At 40.5% G+C, this 24,632-nt stretch overlaps 1 protein-coding gene across 18 annotated transcripts in view; it reads left to right on the top strand.

Moving 5' to 3' along the window:
- The window catches only part of CD44 (CD44 molecule (IN blood group)), an 86,626-nt gene extending 62,563 nt beyond the window's left edge, over positions 1–24,063 (top strand). For 6 of the 18 annotated variants that reach the window (XM_081061821.1, XM_081061819.1, XM_081061816.1 and 3 more), the window contains 8 exons: positions 957–1,085; positions 4,001–4,102; positions 5,824–5,913; positions 6,760–6,951; positions 10,124–10,189; positions 15,245–15,313; positions 17,459–17,537; positions 23,152–24,063. In XM_081061821.1, the coding sequence (XP_080917947.1) occupies positions 957–1,085; positions 4,001–4,102; positions 5,824–5,913; positions 6,760–6,951; positions 10,124–10,189; positions 15,245–15,313; positions 17,459–17,537; positions 23,152–23,356 (932 nt within the window). In that variant the 3' untranslated portion in view covers positions 23,357–24,063. The remainder of the gene's footprint in view (positions 1–956; positions 1,086–4,000; positions 4,103–5,823; positions 5,914–6,759; positions 6,952–10,123; positions 10,190–15,244; positions 15,314–17,458; positions 17,538–23,151) is intronic. The other 12 variants (XM_081061807.1, XM_081061820.1, XM_081061817.1 and 9 more) reach the window with 6 other exon arrangements.
- The last annotated feature ends 569 nt before the right edge of the window (positions 24,064–24,632 follow it).

Here is a 24,632-nt window from a genome sequence, read left to right as displayed (position 1 = left end):
TTTCTCCTTGAATGTGCAAGGTTTTTTCTTAGATTTACAAAAAAAAATCTGTGGGATTGTGGAAATTGGACTCAAGTCTTGTCATCTCTAAGAACTTGACTCTGCAAGTTCCTATGCATGATTCCTCTGTCTGCATGACAGAAACATTGCAATGCACCCTGCCTTGTAAATGAATGTGAATTCCATCTTTTCACTTGGTATCAGTGAAAACTATCCCGATGTTTCCATTTGCAGCATAGAATATAATGCATGATGTCCTTGCAGTGTGTGGCAACTTCTGAATGCATTCCTGGCAGAGCAATGGATTCAGTGACTGGCTATGTGGTGTGGTTGGTTGTTGCTAAGGGGCTACTACTGTAATCTTTACTACCTATACTTCTTCACTGGCACAGAATGAAGCAAAAGCATGTGCTGCATTCTTATATGTCATTTATACCATAAATCTCTTTGTTAGTAATGCTTCTAATGAGTGCTATCCATGCTTTTGAGATGAATGCCATTTACTTTCATGCTTTCTCATGGAAGCTGTTACCTGATTCCTTCTCTAAATCACTCGCAGCCTAATGTGCATTTCCCTGGCATGTGGTTGTCTTGGAATGACATCATGTGCTTGGACTCTGACACGTCCTCCTTTTGTGGATGGTGGCAACAAGGTGTGGGTCAAGAACTACTTCTCCTTTATCTTCATTTGATCTGTATAGCTCATCTTTTGTTCCCTGGAGAACTCATTAATGCTTTTGGTCCTCTAGTTCACATTCTGATTGCTAAGGGAATGAGCACGAATGAACCCATATCTGCTAAAACATTCTGCATTTATGCAACTTCCTGGCCCTGATGCCAGGAAGATGTTTTCATTGTCTCGTCTAGAAAAAAAAGGCTTTTTAAAAAATCGGTTTATCCCTGGTCAAATGTCAACTAACACTTTGACAATTGCTTGAACTGCATGGTCACAACAGCCTTGCCCCATGACAACCATCGAGATCAAAGAATGACAACGCAGAGTCAAGAGGACAGTTCCTGGACTTATTTCTTCAACCCAGTCTCACATCCAATGGGACGAGGTCATCAAACAGAAAAAACAATGGGTAATAGCCTCTGAGCTTTTTTCATATTATGTTTTTGAAAGCCACCAAATGGCTATTTTCCTAGAAATATGACCTTGGTTTTAGACCAGTCTACTTTCCTAAGGACCTTGATTTTTCTTCAAAAATTAGTTTTCTTGGAAGGAGTGATTTGTACATTCATCTCAAGTCTTGGGCTGAGAATGAAGAATTGGTCAGGAGGATTAAAGAAGAATTAGTCCTAAGATTATAGGACTGGAAGTCATTTCCTCTGAAAAAGGAGCAAAGACTTCTTTTCCAATTACTTCTAAGTGCAGGGTTTTTAAAAGAGTGATGGATTCAATGACTGTTTCCATTGTAGACCCAACGATATAACTTATCTGTGGTAGAGAGATCTTACAGGTCAAAAATTGGTGAGTTACTCATTCTGAACAAGTAACTAAAAGCTCAGAAAAAAATTTTTTTTATTCTTGCCACATTTAGAGAAAAATATGACACCCAGTGGCTTAAGATTTACACAACTCAGCCCTCAGTAAGTGTTCGTGAATTTAATAAATGGGCAATTTTTATACAGGCTGCAATCTCTGTTTTCTTAAACATCATTCTTATTTACTTATAGCATTCAAAAACAGAATTAAATGAGAGAGAGAGAGTGAAAAAAAGATATTAGTTGTAGTTCTGCAAGAATGGAAGATTGTGATTTTATTTGACCAATTTTTATTTGTCAAAGTATTCTTCCTTTATCAGAATAAACGACCACTTTCCTTAGAGAATATGGAAGAGATGGTGTCAGGTAGTGCCATTCTTTTCTCAGTCTTTACAAATTGAAGAATCCATGTTCCTTATTATACCCATGAATAGTTACTCAAGTTTTGTTTCGTTTTGTTATTTAACAAGATGTCTTGGTCATAGAAATTTAACATTCTAAAAAGGGAGATAAACCAAAAGAACTAATATGAAGATGTGAATTTTTATTCATGGCACTGAATATATAATCTGGATCCACACTGCCAAGGAGAGGCATAACATGAACCTTACTGAAATGAGTGCTGAAAGCACAATGATGATGCCTCTTGGTAGTGAATTGAACAGTTATCTCCAAAATGAATCCAACAGTCTCTATGGTTTCATTTCTTTAGAATACCCTAAGTCATACCGAAATATTAGTGATTAGATATCACCAGATATTAATGATTAGAATCTATACTGGTATTAAATATCTCCTAAATATGCTAGCCATTATGGAGACACAACAATGTACAATTCATGGTCCATGCTTCTAAGGAACTTAAAATTTAACTACAAGAAGAAAACATTTAGCATCAAAATATATCTAACAATATGGGACAGCAAGTAATAGATATCAAATGAATGTCCACAACAGTAAACACCAAAAAAATTCAGAGGACCCTCTAAAGAGCTTCAGAGAAAAGTGGATTGGCTCTGGTTTTTGAAAAATGGAAAAAGAAACAAAAATTAGAGAGTGAGAGAAAGGAAGTCAGGGAAAGTTTTTGTAGGAAGAAAACTCATGTAAGGACAGGCATAAAGGAAGGAAAGCCAGTGAATGAATTTGTCAAAGTGAATGGATCCATTCATCATAAAGTAAGGTGAGTTTGAATGGCTAGGTTGTGGCCATCACATTGAGAGGCTGAAGTGCCACATGAACGCCCAGCATATATGTTTATGCACATGGCTGCTGGAGCTCTGATGACATGCATGGTGGAAAACCAAGCCAGTAAAATAACGTCAGAAGCAGTATTAAGTATCCATACTGATGAACAAATGGGATTCCATTAAATTGATGAATATGTCAAGGATGATGCAATTGGCTCGAACCATAGAATGGGTGATACCTCGCGAAGGAGTCTATTATACTTATAAAAGGGAAGATGAACAAGAGTGTCTCGAGACTGAGAACAGGCAGGACTCTTTCTGAGGGAGTATCCATTTGGGGTTTTGATTTGGGTTAGCTAGCCTTTCGTCTTTTTTTAAAAATCTGGGATAATACAGTCAGCCACGTTTTGTCCTAAAAAGATCTTGATTTTCTTTTCTTTTTGTATGTAAAGGCTGCAGTGTAGAAATGGGTGCCCAAATTTCAGTTTTTCCCTCTGGAGTCATCTGGAACTGATTAAATCTCTCCAGAGGCAGCAAAGTGGGTGGACTTTGGAGAGCCAGCAATAGTGGTGGTGCTTATGGATGATTTGACGTTATTTCACTCAGTGTTATTTCAACAAAATTGATTGGTGATAATTTTTTTTTTTTAAAAGCATTTGTAAATATTTCAGTGAAATTTCTTTACCACTCAATATCATGTGTGTTAAAATCCAAAGATACATCATACTTGTGTTTATAGGAAGGCTGATTTGTTGACATCCACGACTTCTTGTTTCTTGCCACTGAGTACTTCCTGTGGCCTCCACCTAGTTATTACTGGATGATGAACTTATGTTTTATTTGTACATTTACTTTATGAAGTGGAAGAAAACCAAATGAAGAAAAAGGGCTGTTAAAAAAAAAAAAAACTTCTTTGGCCAATTAAGAGGGTGTGTGACAAAATGGTGCCCGAACCATTACACTCTCTCTTTTCTCTGTGTGTTAGAGCCTGTATATCTATAAGAAAGGCAACGTGTATGAAATGGGGCAAATTACACATAAGTTATGTTTCTCTCTTCAAGTTTTGGGAGGCCCATCAGACTCAGCAGAAGTAAACAAAAACTGTAGCTTTCATACAACTCAGCCCTTAAATGAAAGCCAGTTACGTCTTGCGATGTTCTTTTGAAGAAACCATAATTTATTTCAATTCTATAGACATGCCTCAATATGTGCTTTCTTTTATCTTATCCCGGTTTGAATATAAGAATAATTTGGCTGTAGATCATAAACCCCCCTCAAGTAACGGTTTAGGAAATCAAACAATAACACTGATTTAATTCCTTCAGATATGGACTCCAGCCATAGTACAACACTTCAGCCATCTGCAGATCCAAACACAGGTTTGGTGGAAGACTTGGACAGGATAGGACCTCTTTCAATAACAACTCGTAAGGATAACGACACTCAGCCCCTTTATTGACTCACATTCCTGCTTCAGCTCTTGCTCACATTAGCCCAGATTCAGAGCTTGGTGGTGGAATGGTGCATTTAGTGCTTCGTGGCTCAGCTCAGCCCAGAGTATAAAAGCTGTCTTCATTTCTATATTTTCTTGGTGGGGTTCTTTACATCTGATTTTGCTTTCATTCTTAGTGCTTTCCAGATTCAATGACTTTTATATTTTTAAAAAACCAACAAAATAGGATGTGGACCTCCATTGAATTTGATTTTCCTTCCTTAAGTAGTATGTCAGTGACACCCAAGATGATGGCTAGGGCAGTGATGTCTCTGTTTTAACTGATTACCCCCTTTTGAGTCTTATATTTTCTTTATCAAGGCAGAAGAGGGGTAAGACTAGTTTAGTGGTAAGACATTTGGGGTTTGGATAATCACAGACAATAGGGAAATCACATCAGCCCACAGGGGAGACGGCAAGGCATGTTGTTGACAATTGACAAAGGTGGCAGGGCCCAGGGACATCTTTATGTCACTAAACATCTGGTAGAAGCAATGCTAAACTTCTAGCAGGCTTAATGTCCATTATACTCGTATGTACAGAGCTATGCTAGACATCAGCCTAAAGCCATTCAGTTTTTTGACAGAATATGAAAGAAATCCAGAATTATTATAAGAGGGTCTCACTTCACAGAGTTCTTCACATGAGCCCTTTAAGCAAAGGGAAACAAAAATCAGTAAATAGCACAATGTTAAGCATCAAAGGAGATGCAGATAAGCCGAAGAATGGTCCCTGCTAGTGGAAGGTCTTGTATTTCCACTTCATGTCCCTGTTGACTTTCATTCCGATGTTGGGTTTGGGATTTGGTGAATGTCTCTCTCCTGGTTGTAATGTTTATCACTTGGTGGTGGATGTGGCTTATGGAGTGCTTGCCCCCGTAACTCAGAGGTCAGTACTTTTCTTAGAAGAACACAAAAGAAATTAATTCAAAACTGTCAACGTGATTTCAGATACGGGCAATGGTTCAACCTCAAATTGCATGTATGTCAGTGAGGGCCCTGTGTTTGCCCAGGCAAGCGTTTCCTGGCATTTCAGTGCAGTGATGAGAATCCCATCCACAGATAAGATCAAAAACCTAATAATAAAGTAAAATGGTAACTTTAATTTAATGTTCTTTAGGAGGGACTGAAGTATTTCCTCTTATAAACTTGATCTGAGTTACTTGAGCAAGTTATCCTAGATGAACGTCCTCCTCTTTTGTGGTTCCAGGTACACTTCGCTCTATCACGTGCTTTTCCCTAGAGTAGTCACACTTCTCGACACACAGCTAAGTGCTCTTGATAGGAGTGCTGGGAGTCACACATGACTTTTTCTGTCTCCACGTTCTCTGGTTTCGTGAGCCACTGGAAGCAATGCTACAATTGGGTCAGGATGATCTAAGGCAGACAAATTTTTCACTCCGGCTTCTCATTGGCACGTTTCCTTTGTTGATTTCACTGGGGGAAAAAAGTAGTTTAGAAGCCAAGTAGGGACAAAAGAGAATTGTGTTGTACGTTTTTATCAACCAGAAGACAATGGCGTGCACACATCTTGGGATTCTTATGCATCTACCTGTCTGACACTCCTACTTGTATAGTTAGATCCTCCCTGTCAGCCGATAACAGGATTTGTTTCGTGGCTCCAAATTAATGCTGGATTCATCCCTCCTTTGAACAGAACAGAGTCATACTCAAAGGTTGCCTACATCACATGAAGGCTTGGAAGAAGATAAAGACCATCCAATGACTCCTACTCCAACATCTGGCAGTAAGGATTGTAAAGCCCAGGTGGCTTCAGCTATGAAAACAATAAATTATGGGTGTTTTTGCCGTGTCTTTGGTGGAGGTACATCAGTTGGCTGCTGTTATGCTGTTACCTCTGATCAGAAGGTGTGCTGGTGACGGTTCTCTGATTTTTCTGCTTTGTAGACCTCTTAGAAGCCATTTTACATTAAGTGTAAACTATATTTCTTAATCTTAAAGGTCAGGTTTCTTAAACTCTAGAGTTAGATTGCTTATATATGATTTATAATTGGTATAAAGGTCTGAATTATGTTACTGTCTGTTTTTCTTGCATTAATAATATTATTTTGCCATTTATACTCTGGACCATAAATCTACGGTGCTGGTGAGTAAGAAGCAGTGTCCTTCCGGCAAAGGAAAGAATAAAGCCTCAGGTCTTTGAAACTTTGCATTGGCTATTTCAATGACAGGCAGCATAATTTTACTTTTCAATTCAATGATATGTTTCCTCAACTTCATCGAAGGTGGGTCCAACTGAGTAAAAGCTCAAGATTATCCAGTACATGAGTTGACTTCAAGGTCAGAGTTGTAGTGGCATAAACCTTATTTTAATAACCCAGGCAGGTGTTACAGCAAATGCTTCTTCTGGGTATTAGGATCATCAAAACTCTTCCGTTGAGTGTTGTCCAGGTGGTATCAATTGCAAAATATTGATTCTGTGCAATAGTGTAACAAATCACACAGTCTTTTGCTCTGTGTTCGTGAATAACAAGTGGAAAGCTTTTGCAGCAATTGCACGTTCTAAAGACAAGCACACGGTGGATGGTGGTCTTACAAATGTGGGTTTATCACTGATTCCACTTCCACACAGATAGGAATGATGAAGATGAAAATCTTCCCGAAGACTCAACTGCTTCAGTGGAAGGCTATAGTCCTCATTCTACAGACACAAACGAGTATAGGACCCTCATCCCAGTGACTCCTGCTAACACTGGGTCCCCTGGAGTTTCTGAAGTTACTGTTGTTGGAGATTCCATCTCTAATGTTGATAGTTCCTTATCAGGTAATTTGCCCATTTGTTATCTGGTTTGCTTTCTCTATGTGGAGAAACAACACATACTTTCATGTTACAGGGGACAGTTTCTGTGTAGGCTGTGGTTAGACTGATGTGTGACATGAGAATGAGTTTTATCTTGTCATCATTCTAGGGCAAGTAAACTAAGATTTAGTTTAGACAAAGAATGCTTTCATTTGCTGGTGTAATTTTCATTTATTTTTGTGATTTGATTGTTATGGTAGAATTTCTTTCTTTGCCTTATTCCTGATTTTGTGATATATTGTGTTAAGCCATATGAAAGTGATATTTTTGTAGGTCAAAGAAGTTAAATATTAGCAATTTCGTTTGCTTCATCTAATATATGTTGCCTGGTTAGTAAGGTTTTACCCAGCATGCGAATAATTTCCATATACTAATATCTTTGCTCTGAAATTATTATCGTGTATTGGTGATGGATTGGTGAATTTTACTTTTGGTGAAGGGCTTATGCATGAACCTCTCTAGTTATGATGCACACTTAAAACTTTACGGTGTAATCTACTACTAATGAATAGGCACTGTTTCTCTTGTAACGGCAAAGAGGTGACTGAAGATGACTTACTCGATTAAGTTGGACATGGTCCTAGAATGAGAGTGAGACTTTTCTTCTCAAATATTTCTACTCTTCTTTGTTTTTCCATTTGCATTAAGAAAATAACATTGAAGAAGAGGAAACTGGAAAATACCTACTCTGGCTAAGAAAGTAAAATCGGATTCTCTCCTGGTGCCAGTTATTCAAATACTTCTTACCACTCACCTACTGAGGCATATTAAAGACTAATGATTTTAAAGATAGAGCAGTCCCCCCTTTATCTGTGGCTTTGCTTTCCATGGTTTCAGTTACCCATGGTCAACTGTGGTCTGAAAATAATAAATGGAAAATTCCAGAAATAAACAATTTATACATTTTAAATGGTGCGCCATTTGTAGTAGCTTGATGAAATCTCATGCCATTCGGCTCCGTCCTGCCAGGGATATGAATCATCCCTTTATCCAGTGTATCCATCTATATATGCTACCCACCCCTTAGTCACTTAGTAGTCATTTTGATGATTAGATTGACGGCCGTGGTATTTCTGTGCTTGTAGTCAAGTTACCTGTATTTTACTTAATGCCACAGTCCCATAACTTTTATTATAGTATATTGTTATAATTGTTCTATTTTATTATTAGTTATTGTTGTTAATTTCTTACTGTACCTAATTTATAAATTAAACTTTATCATAGGTATGTATGAATAGGAAAAAACCAGTATATATAGGGTTCAGTACTGTCTGCAGTTTTCTGGTATCCACTGGGGGTCGTGGAAAATATCTCCTGTGGATAAAGAGGGATGACTATATGTACTTTTTTTTGTAGCATACGTTTTTTCCCTTACCTCCCCGCCCAAAAAAGAATAAGGTTTATGAGAACCCAATATATAAAAGAGATGACAGCTGCGATGCTGACTGATGTGGTGACAGGAAACCCAGAATGCCACACGTGTGGCCTCTTTTCTCTTGGCTGCCCACCCTAGGGCATCAAGGAAAACAGTGTTAAAAAATACTAACCTTGGCAATATCGGCACAACAGAGCCCCTTACACCTTTTGGTTCTTTATTCACATGATTCTGCCCTCGGCTATCAAAAATTCCAAGGAGCATTGTCAGTATTCTGGAGAAATCAATCTTAGAACACTGCCTAATGTCCCTCGGCAAGATAAGGCCTGTTATGCAACCCAATGAATTTAAATTTTAAACGGAAATATTAATAGTTACAATAGCCTATTTGTTAATAAATAAAATGCTTCCTACAAAATTGATACTCATATAAGCTGATTCCTTACATATACAATGGTGATACAGACAGATTTTGTATGGTTCTCCATGGCTTAAATGATTAGTAAGTGATCTGACTCTCATCCTTGGTTTTCTTCCAAAACATTCAGTTAAGTGCTCATTTCTCCCCCAAACATTTTTCTCAGTCTTTGTGCTAATGTTAAAAACTAAAACATTTGGAATTGCAGTGGTGGTGGTGATGGTGCTGGTGGTGGCGCTGGTGGTGATGGTGATGCTAGTGGGGGTATTGGTGTTAGTAATTCAGCAAATGCTGTTTTCTGTTATTCTAACCATCAGCTGAGGAACAAAGCAACCTGTCTCTTCTATACAATTACATGAGAGATTACACGTCACCTACCTCCACTTTATGGGAAATAGTGATGCTCAGATTATTGAATATTTCTTACATGTACCTTCATAATGGGTGACTATAGCCATTTTACAAAACCATTGCCCTCTTTTGTTTTAAGATTCCAGTATAGTTTTGGAAAACGTGTGGGGAGGAGGGAGAAGACCGAGAATTTCCATATGCTAATCCAGGATCTGACCTGTAGATCCAGACTTTAGCAATTTATGAACTTGTCTCAATATAAAGCCTTTTGGTGCTGGATGGTTGAGAAGATGGATTATATTAACTCTTGATGTGGAAAATGCAGATTTCATTTTTTCCAAAATATTACTATTTGAAATGTATTCTAATAACAAGGTATACATTGGTCCCATGTGAGCTATCATCTCCCCATTTCTTTTTCACTTATTTTCAGCTTCTCTTTCTCAAAATAAGCAGTTGACTTTTCTCTTAGAATCTTTATATAATTCAACCCCCAAATCCCTTATTGCACACCGAAATCTTTTTCTATTTCCTGCCTAACAGAAATCCTTTTAAATGTCTCATGCCCTAAGCCACAGAGATACTCATTCTCAGTGATCACATTTGTCATAATCTAAAGCATACAGTCCTTATTTCAAAGATACAACATCAAATCCCAAACTCAGACCTATGAAGACATCATAATATTTTTGTTAGAGTGTTGCAATTATTGGGTTTCTATCAAAGCCATACTTCCTATGGTTATTCTTGACTAATTGTGTTGTCCCAGTTTCCTTAATTTTGATTAAAGTTCTAGCCCACTCATCGGTGGATTAAGCAATGAATAGTAATTAATATTGTGGGCCCATTCAAGGCTCCTTTGCTGTCATTTTGGTTACTTTTAAAAGACTACACTTTGTGATGGCTTCCGTGGAAATGCAAACGTGAGGAAATGCAGATGGCAGTGTAACTGGAAGACACAGTCCTGAACCTCCTCTATTTGTTCCTTACAGAAGACCAAGACTCATCCTCTGACCCCAGCGGGAAGGGCCACACCACTCAAGGATCTGAATCAGCTGGTAAGTTTCAGCTGCTTTCGTCATTTACTGTCATCATTGCTGATTGTTAATGAAGTAGGAGTCAGTGTCACCAGAAAAGTGGTTCTCAAACTTTCTTAGCATGCATCCCCATCATGGGGAGGGCTTATGAAATCACGTCGATGGGCTCCATCCTTCAAGTTCCTGATTCTGTAGATCTGGGGTAGAGCCTGAGCATTCGTATTTCTGGTAAGTTCCCTGGTGATGCCGATCCTGTGGGACAAGCACTGTACTTTGACAACTACTGATTTGGAGAAAATCCCTCCATCTGAAAGGATCGGGAAGAATTCAAGCAGGGTCTCAATGGAACATTGCAGTACACCAGAGTGACGAAGAACAAGGGCTTGGGAGTCAGAATGGCCTGGGTTTGATCCCAGCTCCTCCGCATACGAGCTGGGGAAGTTGCTCAGCGGATCCGAGACTCAATGTCCTAACCAATAAAATTGGGATAATAATAATTGTCGCAGAACATCATTTTAAAGACTAACTGATAGAATACAAGTAAAGCATCTAGCATAACTCCCAGCACATGACGTAATAGCTAGCATTCATTTAGAATTTACTGTGTGCCAGTGGCATTGTTCTAAATAAACACTTTACAGGTATTAGGCTGGACCATATGAAACTGCCATTTCTCTAGGTCAATAAATATGAATGATTTCATGTTTCAATTATTAACTCATTTAATCATCCTACAAACCCTGCTACCTACGTGAGTACTATTATTATGCCAGTGTTACAGATGAGGAAACTAAGGTTCAGCGAGACTAAGTAACTTGGCTGAGTTGATGTGACTGGTGAGTTGAGGGTGGGGTCAGGTTTAAAGCCCAGGGGTCTCGTATGGCCTGCCATGAATACAGTCTGGAGAAAGTACTCTGTAATGGCCATAACTACCGCCAGGCGTGCATTATTAAATGGTTCCTGTTTGCTGTGACTCAGGTCACACCCATGGAAACATTACTCTAGGCAGCAAACTTCTGACATGAGGCGAGTTTACGTGTGACCGCAGATGCTAGGACTATGGAAAGGCTATGTTGGTGTTGTCTTACTGTGATCTCACTGAGATCACCAGTTTGGATGACTCCATGCAAGCCTGGTCATCCACATTAACTACTGTCCTCTCCTTCATGCCTACGTTGGAAGTTGGGTTCCCTCTAGGCTTAAAGGGACATACACTCAAAGCAAAATGAAGATGGATATATTTTTTTAATTTATTGGGGTGACAATTGCTAGTGAAATTACACAGATTTCAGGTGTACAATTCTGTATTACATCATCTATAAATCCCGCTGTGTGTTCACCACCCAGAGTCAGTTCTCCTTCCATCACCATATATTTGATCCTCCTTACCCTCATCTCCCACCCCCCACTCCCCTTACCCTCTGGTAACCACTAAACTATTGTCTTTGTCTATGAGTTTTTGTTTCTCATTTGTTTGTCTTGTTCTTTTGTTGTTTTTGGTTTAGATACCACATATCAGTGAAATCATAGGGTTCTCTACTTTTTCTGTCTGACTTATTTCGCTTAGCATCATACTCTCAAGAACCATCCATGTTGTCACAAATGTTCCTTTATCATCTTTTCTTACCGCCAAATAGTATTCCATTGTGTATATATACCACAACTTCTTTATCCATTCATCTATCGAAGGACATTTTGGTTGTTTCCATGTCTTGGCCACCATAAACAAAGCTGCAATGAACATTGGGGCACACGTGTCTTTATGGATAAATGTTTTCAGATTTTTTGGGTAGATGCCCAGGAGAGGGATTGCTGGGTCATATGGTAATTCTATTCGTAATTTTTTGAGGAACCTCCACACTGCCTTCCATAGCGGCTGCACCAGTCTTCATTCCCACCAACAGTGTATGAGGGTTCCTTTTTCTCCACAGCCTCTCCAACACTTGTTACTAGTTGTCTTGTTGATGATAGCCGTTCTAACTGGGGTGAGGTGATATCTCATGGTGGTTTTTATTTGCATTTCTCTGATGATTAGTGATGTTGAGCATTTTTTCATATGTCTATTTGCCATTTGTAAGTCCTCTTTGGAGAAATGTCTCTTCAGGTCCTCTGCCCATTTTTCAATTGGGTTGTTTGTTTTTTTTGTTATTGAGTTTCATAAGTTCCTTGTATATTTTGGATATTAGCCCCTTATTGGAGGCACTGTTTGCAAAAATCTTCTCGCATTCAGTTGGTTGCCTCATTATTTTGTCAATAGTTTCTTTTGCTGTGCAAAAGCTTTTAAGTTTCATATAGTCCCATTCGTTTATTTTAGCTTTTACTTCCATTGCCTTTGGAGTCAGATTCATAAAATGCTCTTTGAACCCAAGGTCCATAAGTTTAGTACCTATGTTTTCTTCTATGCAGTTTATTGTGTCAGGTCTCATGCTTAAGTCTTTGATCCATTTTGAATTAATTTTGGTACATGGTGACAGATAGCAGTCCAGTTTCATTCTTTTGCATGTGGCTACCCAATTCTCCCAGCACCATTTATTGAAGAGGCTGTTGAAGATGGATATTTACATTGTGGTTTCAGTAATAACCTTTTGTGTAACAGAACAAAGATGTGGGGGCTCATTATACATCCTTCTAAAATCAAGACAGAAGTCCCAGGCTCTCTGGGGACCTTGAGCAGGGCATTTACCCTGTCTCAGCCTCAGTCTCCTTGTTAGAAAAAAGGAAATCCGAACACCAGCCTCAGTTACCTTCTAGAGTTCTTGTGAAGAATATGAGCTATTGGGAATACTAAAGTATTTTGAAAATGATAGGGAGTTCTTACCAAAAGACAATGCTCTCTAAAATCAAGAGACCCCAGGTGGTCCAAGTGTAGGCCTTGAACCAGAGGCACGAATTTCACCTCGGGGCTGGTTGGAAATGCAGACTCCCCATCAATTCCAGACCTACTGAATCAAGATTTGCATTTTAACCAAGCCTTCCCACCCCACTAGGTGGCCTGCATATGCATTCAAGTTTGAGAAGCACTGTCCTGGACTGTTTTTTTTCACAGTTGAAACCAGCTGAATTATTTCTGTGCACATGTCTCCGATTGGATCCCATCTCCCAACTACTGTGTCAAGTGTCCCTCTTTGCAGAACTTGCTTTTCCAGCCAGCCCAACCCTGGCTGGATTTGCAGACATTTAGGGTGCAAGGCAAGACCTGCTGTATCTCATCCATCTTCTTGGCTTTTGCTTGAAGTGAGAATCAGGTGGGCGGGAGTGATCTCTTTTGTTTGACTCCTGTGCAGGTGTCTATTGTTCAAATGGGAGGTTTCATCTAGTTGTACACACACCCAGATCTTTCCTTGCTAGGAGCACTTTTTTTGAAAACCAAAATAAAGATTTCATGATCCATGAATAGCCTTTCTTTCAAATATCAAAGGCTGCTGTGAATCAGGGAAAGACCAGTGAGAGTGACTGTACATCTGAGGTGGTTTCCAGGGCCAGAGATCCCCAGTTAAGATGGCCAATATCCCATGACCTGTGCAGGTGAAGGCCTGTCAGTGACCAAGGCCTCTGGTAAGCAGAGCAAGTGCCTTGGACTCCTCCTGAGGTTTGTAAAGTGAGAGGCCACTGTCAAAATGGCACGAGGTACGTTGAAATGGCCAGATAGCATATGTCAGACTGTTTTGCTCCATTTCGAGTTTAACAAAAATGCTAAATTGCATAAACAGGAATCATCCTGTCCAAAATAACCACCGTAATCAAGATTTCAATGTCCACCATACACAGTCTAAAGTCGGACTCTCCTAGGAAAGATTTTCATTTAAGGCCCAGCCATCTTCCTCTGTTGGTTATCCAAGCAGACTGCCCTGTTTTTTGTTCCCTTGGAGGGCTTCGGGATTCTGCAGTGGGTTCCCATTTGGTAGAGATAAATGCGTTCCTTTTAGTGGGATATTTTCAAGTTTTGTTTTAAAGCAGTAAAGGAAGTTTGAAAAAAAAACACGAAGAGAAAACAGCTTTCATTTGGGTAAATCTCTTCATAAAATGTCTAAGCAGTTTCTTTTAAAACACAGTGCCTCCCTCGTTTTGATAAGATGCCTGTTCTGCTTTGGGGATTCTTTGTCTTGTGATGCTTCCTTCCAGCTTGAGATGTGTTTTTTGTTTGTTCCTTATTTTGTTTTGCAGCAGTAGAAAAATGTTCATTCTTCACAAACAAAGCATGTTTCAATAATACAGAGGGTGCCGAAAACATGTATACACATTTTAAGAAAGGAAAAAACTGTATTAAAATTGTAATATTCAATATATACTAAAAACAAAAGATGAATACAAGTCACGTGTACACATTTTGTTTGGCACCCTCCGTATATTAGCAGGGACTCTAACAGGGTGACTTTTCATAGGCAGAAAGGTCCATGGCCCCACCAAGCCCTTATTATATTTATGTTTCCTTTTACTACGACATTGGATGTGTTGTTTATATTGACTTTGGACTTTCTGGAGCATGTGAATCCCCCAGGGATCTTATTACAATGATGATTCTGATTTGGCAGCTTTGAGGTGAGACCTGAGACTGTTCCCAGCAACCATCCATGTGACGCTTACGCTGCTGGTCCAAGGACCCCACTTTGAGAAACAAGGTCTTAAATTAAAAAAGGAAACTAACTACACGCAATTACCATTCTTGTGTACTTCTTTAAACCTCTGTGAAATCATGATAAAGTGGATTTTTATTACCCCACTTACGAGTGAGAAAACCGAGACGTGGAGAGGGCAACCTGACCCAACAGATGTTGTGAGCCAGAGGCGGAGGTGGGACGGAAACCCAGTCCCTGTGCTGCTCTACAGCCCTACATGTGACTGCTGCTAAAAATTCTCATGTTCCTGATGAAAAATAACATTTTCAAATCTTAGCCTGAATCACACTGAACTTTTCAAGGGAGATAACTTACTTGGAACACTTTATATATGTCTGGGGCTGGAATCTGTAAATAGCTTTCCAATGCTGCAGGACACAGAGGAGGGCCCTGGGTGCTGCTCTGTAAGCCAGGTTACTCATTCCTAACTTTGGTTGAGAGGTGTTGTTTTTCCCCGCAGGACACTCAAGTGGGAGTCAAGGTGGGGCCAACACGACCTCTAGTCCTATGAGGAAACCTCAAATTCCAGGTGAGTTTCAAGATGTGGGGGGAAAAAAAAGAAAAAGAAAAAGAAAGATGCTAAAAGCAGGTCTCACTGAATGTTCCAGAAAGGAAGAACCAACCACATTCTCCTAATTGTCCACACCGAACCTAATTGTTGCTCTTTATAAGCCAAAGATAAATGAAAGCATTACAGTCTCTTGATAAGAAAAGATGGAACATTCTTTTTTTCCTGAGTTCCATAGATTGGCTGAGTTTACATTCAGACTTGTCCCTGGTCTGTCCCAAAGAAGTGCCATCAGAATTACTGAAGCTTCCTTCCCAGGGGACCCGATGTCATCCCCAGATCCTGCCTATCCCAGACCAGTTTCCCCTTTATTTCTGGAGTTTGGGGTGAAATGTATAATTTTTCTCTTACATTGCAGACTGTATGTTTGGTGGAGTGTAAACATTCTTCTGGTCCCCAAACTACTTTTTCTCAAGGGACAGTCTTCATAATTTATATAGAAGGACATTTCAGAAAGTATTACATGTGTGGTGAGGGGCCTGGGACATGTGGCTTCCCTGAACGTCAAGATTTAAGACATTTGAAGCAAAATTCTTCATTTGACTAGGGCTCAAAATTGAGTATTTGTAGAGGGGGAGTACAAAAAAGGAAAGGTTTTCCTGGGGTTGTAAATTATCCTTTTAACACTCCCCTTTTCAGAGGCCTTTAAACTGAGTCTCCCATGGGGCAAAAGAAGAATGTGGTGTGTGCCCCCCAGCCCCAGCTAGCTTGGGCATAGCTGGAGGCAGAGCATGTGGAGAGGGAGTGGGCTGCCAGGAAGGAAGGGGGTGGGAGGGATGTAATTTTCTATAATTAGGCAGCAGGAAGTTTCTCAGCCCTAGTGAGTGTGAATATGGGGCACCTCAGAGCTGGAGACCTGAGAAAGAACAGAAATGGTTCCCTCCTTTAGCCTCCTTTCCTCCTGACTTGACCTCACTCCCCAAACTCCCTAACCAGGCAGAGGTCGGGCAAAGGCAGCACTGAGCAGGAAATCAGAGGAGAACCAAGACTCTCAAAGAGGAGAGACAATGAAAGACTGCCCCTCTTTCTTGTTTCTTAAGCTCTACTCATTGCACAGATATACAACCCACTTGGAACTTTATTCAAGTTGTCAAGTCATATTTTAGTCCTATTAAAGCTTGATTTTAAAACATGTGTCTAACATTTTATTAGTCTACATGACACATTAATTATCAGAAACATTTTAGAAAATACAGCTAAACAAAAGGACAAAAATGTAAATGACTTAGTATCTACCTCACCATCCAGGAATACCATGGTTACTATTTTCATATATGTCCTTCCTATCATTTTTCAATGTAATTTATAAACAAAAATATAATTATACCATACATGCTCTTTGGCAAACTATTCTTCTTAACTGGTTGGCCACAGCTTTCTAATAACATTAAATGTTTTTCCCCTATATGGTTGCACATAATACAATGGGTGTACCCTAATTTATTCAATTGCTCCCTTACGGTTGGATACAAGTCTCCAACTTTTACTATTATAAATAGCACAGTAATAGATATCTTCGTTGTGAATTCTGAGGTCCTATAACTTCTAGGTCTGCTAGATCAGAAGCCTGTGCATTGTGAAGACTTTTGACAAATTTTGCCAAATGACCTCCCTCCTCCCTCCCCCACCCCCATGAATATGCACAGTTCCAGCCCTCAACAGGAGTGTCCTTTTGCCCATTTACTTGTATGTGGTCTCCGTCTTTGTCCCTTAATAAAATATAGGGCGGATGTTCTTATATAGGAAAGGAATGTTTCCTCCAAGGGAGCCACAGGTTTCCTTTAGTCCACTTAATACTATTGCACCAAAGGCATCTACAAGTTTCAACAGGTTATTCTCCATGTTTTTGGAGACACGTTTCTCCTGGAGGGACTTGGAAATCCTGACTGATGATGAGAAATTTAAACAAGAGGCCTGTTGGACAAATACCTAGAACAAAATTGTTCTTCCAGTATTATCTGCGTCCTGGCTGGGTTATTTGGCTGGACTCATCCGTAGTACTGATGGTGGTTCGTGTTTGGACCACGTCAGGCTCATAAAGTGCATTTTTGTTTTCACAACGTGTATTTCCCAAGTTCACAGTGTCTTTTGGTTCACTCACACCAGAATGGCTGATCATCTTGGCATCCCTTCTGGCCCTGGCTTTGATTCTCGCCGTTTGCATCGCTGTCAACAGTAGAAGAAGGTAAGGGCTCCTCAGAGCCTTCCACTTGGAAGGGGCTTCATTTAAACTTAGGCTCTAGGTCCCTGCTGCTCAGAGGGTAGCTCCTGGAATCCATAGCTTCGGCACCCTGGGGGCTTGTTAGAAATGCTGAATCTCACCCCAGATTGCCTGTATCCGGGTCTGTTTTGACAAGATCTTAGAGATTCATGGGCATGGTACAGTTTTGCAAGCCCTGTTCTGGCACGTTCTTTAGAGAAAAGAAACACTGGGATTATATGGACCGACACTTTTAAATAGTGGTTGACTCTCTTGGGGTTCTTAATTATTTTGAGGTTAAACCCACAGAGACTCTTTTTTTATGAAAGTTATGAAATATTTCACCAGGAAGGCATAAAAGTATGTACTAATTAATTGATGAGTTAAATAAATATTTATTAGGTGCATTCACAATGCACCACATAAAGATCCAGGGACTGGACCTCTCTCAGAGGCCCGTGGAACTTTCTAGAACCCTTACTTAAAACAGGCATTGAGTTCGTGTGTTTGTTTGGTGTGTTGTAAGGACACTATTTTCTATTTTTTGAAAGCTGCAGTTGAAAGGATTCAAATTACGGCTAGGGAGAGCTCCCTGACAGTGAGGTCTATGAAAAAATGAAGACCTTCCCTTGCACAAAGCTGAGGAAAGACAGTGAACTCCCTAGAACTGGCATGGGAGCTGCTTTTGTATCCTCAAAGGTCCCTCTTTCCCTACCTCAACCAAGGCTTATTGTTGCAGGAATTATGTTTAATAACACGTACCTGGTTGAGCGGTGACAAGGCTCCAGAAATAACACCACGTAAAGTGAAGTGAAGGAAAATAGTAATTTTAGTGACAGAGAAAATGAACTTGGACAGGGTTATTCCATAAGTGTAAGTCTAAATTTCCTGCTTAAGGTGCTTTAAAAATGCATTTTTTTTTCTGAGCATATGTACAAGAACATTAAACCTTTTGTAAGTGTCTCTTGAGATTTCTTCTTATAAGGTAGAAGAATCTTATTTCCAAGTGGGGCCACCTTTATTGTATTACTAGATCATTTAACAGGCAAGAAAATGCCCCTCAGTTTAGGAAAAGACCTGGAGAAAATTAAAGAATCTTATTTGTTGGCTTTCGGAAAGCAACAAATACCTAATTCCGTTGTTGTGTGCAGCTCGTGCAGTATCTCTAATTATATGAGGAAATCAAATAATGCCGTCTTACACTGGTACAAGTTAATAAAAGCTCTACGTTAAAGTCAAACAGCTGTGTTGCTACCTGTACCTTTGAGGGCATAATAAAAAAATTAGTCATCATAGCTGATTGTATAAGGAAAAAAAAAAAACTAGGAAAAAAATCTGATAGACCTCCTAGAAGTCTTCTATAACTAAATGGAAAGAGATTTTTTTTTTTCCAGTTGAATTTAAATAATGTGACTTGAGGGAGCCCTTACAAAGAGTCTTTATACTTTCCCCCAGCTTCCTTGTTTTCTCTTAGATTACTTTTGCTCAGTTAAATACAGATTTCCTATTGTTGGAAATCACTCCTTTTGTTTCGGGCCATAGAACGCACACATACAGTCCATGAGCTGTGCACGTTACCATAGCAACATTGGCCCCTGATGCTGTGACCTGGGGGAGAACCCCCCCAACACACACGCATCTCAGCTGTCCTGGAGAGCAGCTGGAGTGTGTGCAGTGTGGCTGGTTAGCTCACAGGTCCGCCACTCCCCATCATGTCGGCAGTAAAAAGGGGCCCCACTGCTGCCCGCTCCCCCCAGCTCCCCAAGACCAGCAGTCACCCTAGCAACAGGCAAACAGGGACCTGCGGGATCCAGCACAGCAACTATCTCACTGGGAAAGTAGCTGCCTGGACGTTGTAAATTACTATGTCCTGATCTGATAATCGAAAACAGATTTGCTACGCTGCTAAAGGGTAGTTAATGGCTTCACATGCCCTGTAATGTGCACTGTGCTTCTAAAGCCGCCAGCCATTTTCTAATCCTCTTACAGGCAGGGGCCTTTGTGCTTTGAGCATTGCCTTTTAGAGAGATACAGAATCCTATTTTCACCAAAGAAAGTTTGGTTGGCAGTACTCCTAGAGATCTACAACAGGCATTCATTTATTCGGCAAACATCTGTCGAGGGGAGGTTGTGACTGTGGGCACAGGTGAGGAGAAAGAGAAGATGGAAAACGAAAAGGGTACCATCCCTTCCCTAAAAGAATCTTGAGGTTGTGTGGCAATATTGGCCTGTTGGATTTGAGTCAGCTAATATTGACGGAGCACGTACTCTGCGCCAGGCACTTTTAGATGAATTATGGTTACAAGGCAAAAGTAGAAAAGTGTTAGTCGCTGAAGTTGATGTTCAAGGGTTAATCACAGGCATCCAGCAATGTGATCTGTGGGCTGTGTCATCTTAAAGATTCTGATTTAGGGGTCCTATTATTTAGTCAGCTTTTCCCATCCCTGTCGTCGCCCACATCACCTTACCTTGCTGTTCTTCATGTAACCAGAGTCCTTGAGTTGCAGCTTTCCAGGGGAAATCGTAGTTTATTCACTCTCCTTAAGAGCAAACAAAGGTGTTAGGTGTCAATTGGCTTTGTAGCTATTGGATGAGGCCCAAGAGAAGAAGTTAGGTGCCTTTTTCCCTTAAAGAATTTACCTGATTTATAGGAAGATGAGAAAAAAATGTGACAGCCTGACCAGAGAAGGCGTCACAGCACCGGAATGATTAAAGAATGTTTCGATGCTGATTGTGCAAAAAAGGCCTTCACCAGCTTTCACTCTCATGGGAATAATCTTCTTTTCTGTAAACCCCGGAGGGCAGTCATCTACCTGCTGCTTGGTAGGTCCCCTCTATAAAGCCCCATGATTTTGAAACGTCTCCCTTAAACTGTGGTGTAGCTCATCATAATGTAGCTCACCCAACCTCATTCTGCCCTCTAGAAGAGAGTTGTCCATTAGACCTTTTTGCGATGATGGAAAGGTTCTTTCTATATCTGCACTGTCCAGTACACAACCATTAACCATCTGTGGCTACTGAGCACTCAAAATATGGCTAGTCGGACTGAAGAAGGGAATTTTTAATTTAATTTTATTTTCATTAGCTTAAAGTTAAATAGCCACGTGTGGCTAGTCGCTACCATATTGAATGTCACAGCTCTAGCATGAAGCAAAAGAACTCTCTAAATATCTTTAAGGATTGTCAGGTAGAAGAGACGTAAGATCGGTTTTTAAGTTACCTCCCCTTGAGTCTTTCAAGAGAAATGCCTCCATGCCTTAAATGTACGTTACCTGGTTTCTAAACCGCACCCTCTTGTGTCAAGGCTGCAGTCTACCTTCATCCACATTGTGTAGTCACTGTACGATCAGCTAATGCCTGAGATTTAAAAGGAAAGGAAATAAAGGTAGGATGCAGGTTGGTGGAGATCTCTGACCTTTGGACTCAGAAAATCTAAGTTGTAGATATGATGTAGGTCCTGCCTTGGACAATATCCTTGACATTTTGGACTCAGTCTCCAATTTACATAAAGAAAAGTTTGGGTTAGATGACCTCTGATGTCTCTAATGCTCCTTTTAAAATTCCTCTAAGAAGAATGAGAAAGTTAGAACTTGTCTTTTAAAAGTACTTACTTAAATGCCTGGAGTACTAAGCAATGGACTGAGTTGTTTATGAGAATCATCTTACCCTCCTCAAAGAACTCAGGCAGTAACAGAGACACACAAATCCAAAGGGAAATGCAGGCAGAACAACACAAGCGCCGTATTCCAAAGCCCTACAAATCGAATGTTATCCACTTTCAAAATGAGCTTTGTCTATGTTACTAACATCAATCCCTACTTCACCCCCATGCACAAACATTGTTTTATGCTTATAAAAATATTTCATTCAACTTCTCCAGTACCTATTTGGTAGGCAAATGGGAATTACTTTAACCGAGAATCCAAAATAACACCAGCAGCATTCCCCCTTTGGCCTTTTAAGTCATCTTCATAGGCAATAGGACAAGGTGGGTGGAGGCAGCCAGGAGACACAAGCAAAGCCCATTTCATATGGGCTCTTGTATGAACAATTACAGCCAGTGACTCTTGAACATTTACTGTGCTCCAGATACTGTTCTAAGAGCTTATCTGCGGCCTTAGTTTCTCACTCCACAATGTTCATTAAGAGCAACAAGGATAGACTCATTTATGCAGTGCCATGCTCTCTTTTCAAGGCCTTTCCACAATCTTGTGAAACTGGTACTGGTTATAGTCTGCTATTACACATAAAAAAGCTGAGGCTCAGATAGGTCAAGTGAGTTGCCCGAGGTCACACAGCAGTTACGATCTCAAAACCAGGCTTTCCAAGCCCCTACTCTTGTCCCTATGAATGGCGTCCATACTCCCAGCCCATGGATCTGAGGCAGGACTCAAGCATCCTTCCCTCTGCCCCTCACCAAGCAGCCTGCCAGAGGAGATAGGATCTACCTCCTGTCGAAGAGGTATTATTTCTATTTCCCTAAACAAGAGATTAAAGTTTATGGCCTTGGCAGTCCTAGTGGGAATGGCCCATGATCATGAATAATAGAGGCTTTGTTTATATTACCCCAAATATCCAGCGGCAAAATGAACAATTCCGACTTCATACAGTTTCCAAATCTCCAGATGGTTGGCAGCATGAACAGAGCTGGGCAGAGTCCAGGCTTTTGGTCATAAATGCCTAGATTTGAATATTGACTCTCTGTCTTAATAGCTATGGGACCTAAGCTACCTATTAAACCTCCCTAGGCCTCAGTTTCCACTGCTGTATAATAGAAATAACAGCTGCTTTGCAAGACTATTGTGAGGATTACATGAAATTACATATAAAGAAACCTTAAAGTAACAACAAACTATTTGCCTTGTGTAGTTCAACCTCCTATCTCCAGGGTTATGTGGAAGTTAACCAATGTTAGGGAAAAAAATCAATACAGCCTTATGTTTCCAGAGAAATGTTGTTTCATTCTTCTTAGTAAATGCAGTAATCACCCTGATAAGGCCAACAAAGTGTTGAGTGGGAGAGGAAGTAATGGGACTTTCTTGAATACACAAATCAGAATGATTTAAAATCATCGTGTTGATGATTAATCTAAGTCTGCAGAACTTGCTACAGTGCTTATCAGAGGCAAACATTTCCATTGCACAGCATGTAGGAAAGAGAATTAGAACTTGGGAATCAGACCCACCAGGGTTTGAATTCTGATTCTTTAATTAATTGCTGAGTAACCTGGGGCAAGTTACTGAATTTTCTGAGTCCCAAGGTTTCTTCACCTGTACTAGGAGACAATAATAGCACTGGCTTCCTGAGTTGTGACCACCAGTTCTCCAACTTGAGTGTGCATCAGAAACCCGTTGACTCGTTAAACCACAGATCCTGGGCTCCACTCCTAGAATTTTCTGATTCAACAAGTCTGGCATTCACAACTGATGCTTTTGCTGCTGGCTCAGGGACCTCACTTTAAGAAGTGCCAGTTGTTAAGAGTCAATTAAGATGAAACATATTAAGACATTATGAACTGTGGTGACGATGATGGTGGTTTACTACAATGATGATGATGATTGGTCCTTGCACCCTTTTCTCATGATCTTTAAATGATTAGGTGTGGGCAGAAGAAAAAGCTGGTGATCAACAATGGAAATGGAGCTGTGGAGGAGAGAAAGCCAAGTGGACTCAACGGGGAGGCCAGCAAGTCTCAGGAGATGGTGCATTTGGTGAACAAGGAGCCCTCAGAGACCCCCGACCAGTGTATGACAGCCGATGAGACCCGGAACCTGCAGAATGTAGACATGAAGATTGGGGTGTAACCCCTACACCATGACCTTGGAAAAAAATGACACATCACCATTACAGGGAGCTGGGACACTCCTCAGATGCAATGTGCTACTGATTATTTCATTTCGGTTCTTTTTTTTAGCATACAATTTTCTACTCCTTTTTGTTTTTTGTGTTTTGTTTTTTAAAGTCCGTCCAATTTATAAAACCAGCATTGCTTTCTGAAATGATGGCCCAATCAACAAGAATTTGACGGTTCCAGTTCCCACCTAGAAGCCTCTCACTCCCTGGGGTGTGCTATGGACAGCTTCTAACAAAAGCCACAAATCCCTCTTCCCAATCCCAGCCTTCTTTCCACCCCACCTCCGAGGTGACAGCCACATGCTAAAGACATCCCCAGGGCTAAGAGGGATTGGTTCCTGGGAGGAAATTTGAATGGGTCCATATTGCCCCTCCAGCAATCCAATCCCCGGGCATCGCTTTCCAGTGGGGTAGGAGACCGGCTGTGCTGGTTATGCATCCACTTCTGCAGACCCCCTGGAAAATTTTCAGATGCTTCTGGAAATGCCCAAAGGAGGAAGCTATTTATCTGTAGTAACCTATTTATCTGTGTTTTTGAAATATGAAACCCTGGAGGTCCTTGGATCAGTATGATTTTTGTTTTGTTTTGTTACTTCGTCAGAGGCATAAAGGGGTTTATGCTGATTCATAATAAATATCTGTACTTCTTTCACTTTAACTTTTGTGCTGTGATCTTTCGGTTTCTCAACCAGCAAGGTCTGACTCCCAAGTCATCAGGAAGACGTGAGAAGGTCCACCCCGAAAGCCTTCATCGCAGAGGTGCTAAGGCCCCCCTAGGCTCACTCAACCAAATCTCACAGAAGATCAAGGAAGATAGCACTAGGTTATTTCTGAGGCTCCAAAGGCTTTCTGTCCTGTCCTAGAACCAGAATTGTGAGAGGAGGGGTTTCAGCTGCTTTATGTTTTAATGGCCACCTCTTCTCTCCTCTGCCAGGCTGTGAAAAGTCACATCTGCAGGACTCACCGTTGTGGCATCCCATTTCGTGGACACTGACCCCATTGCTGATTTCCAAAAACAATATGGAAGTGCCTTTTGACCTCTTGTAATCAGAGGAAAAACAATGGAAATGAAAGAGAGCATAGAGAGTAGCCAACTGATTGGCACAGGCTGGGGAAAGGGGAGAGGGAGCAGTGTAGATCCTGTTTGAACAATTTTATGGCTGTACTTGTTTATACTTTAACAAGCCAGTTGTCTGTCTCCAATGCAGTTGTTACTCAGGATACGTT

The sequence above is a fragment of the Rhinolophus hipposideros genome, assembly GCF_964194185.1.
Source record: "Rhinolophus hipposideros genome assembly, chromosome: 10".
NCBI classification, from domain to species: Eukaryota; Metazoa; Chordata; class Mammalia; order Chiroptera; family Rhinolophidae; genus Rhinolophus; species Rhinolophus hipposideros.
This window is presented reverse-complemented; position numbering and strand designations above follow the sequence as displayed.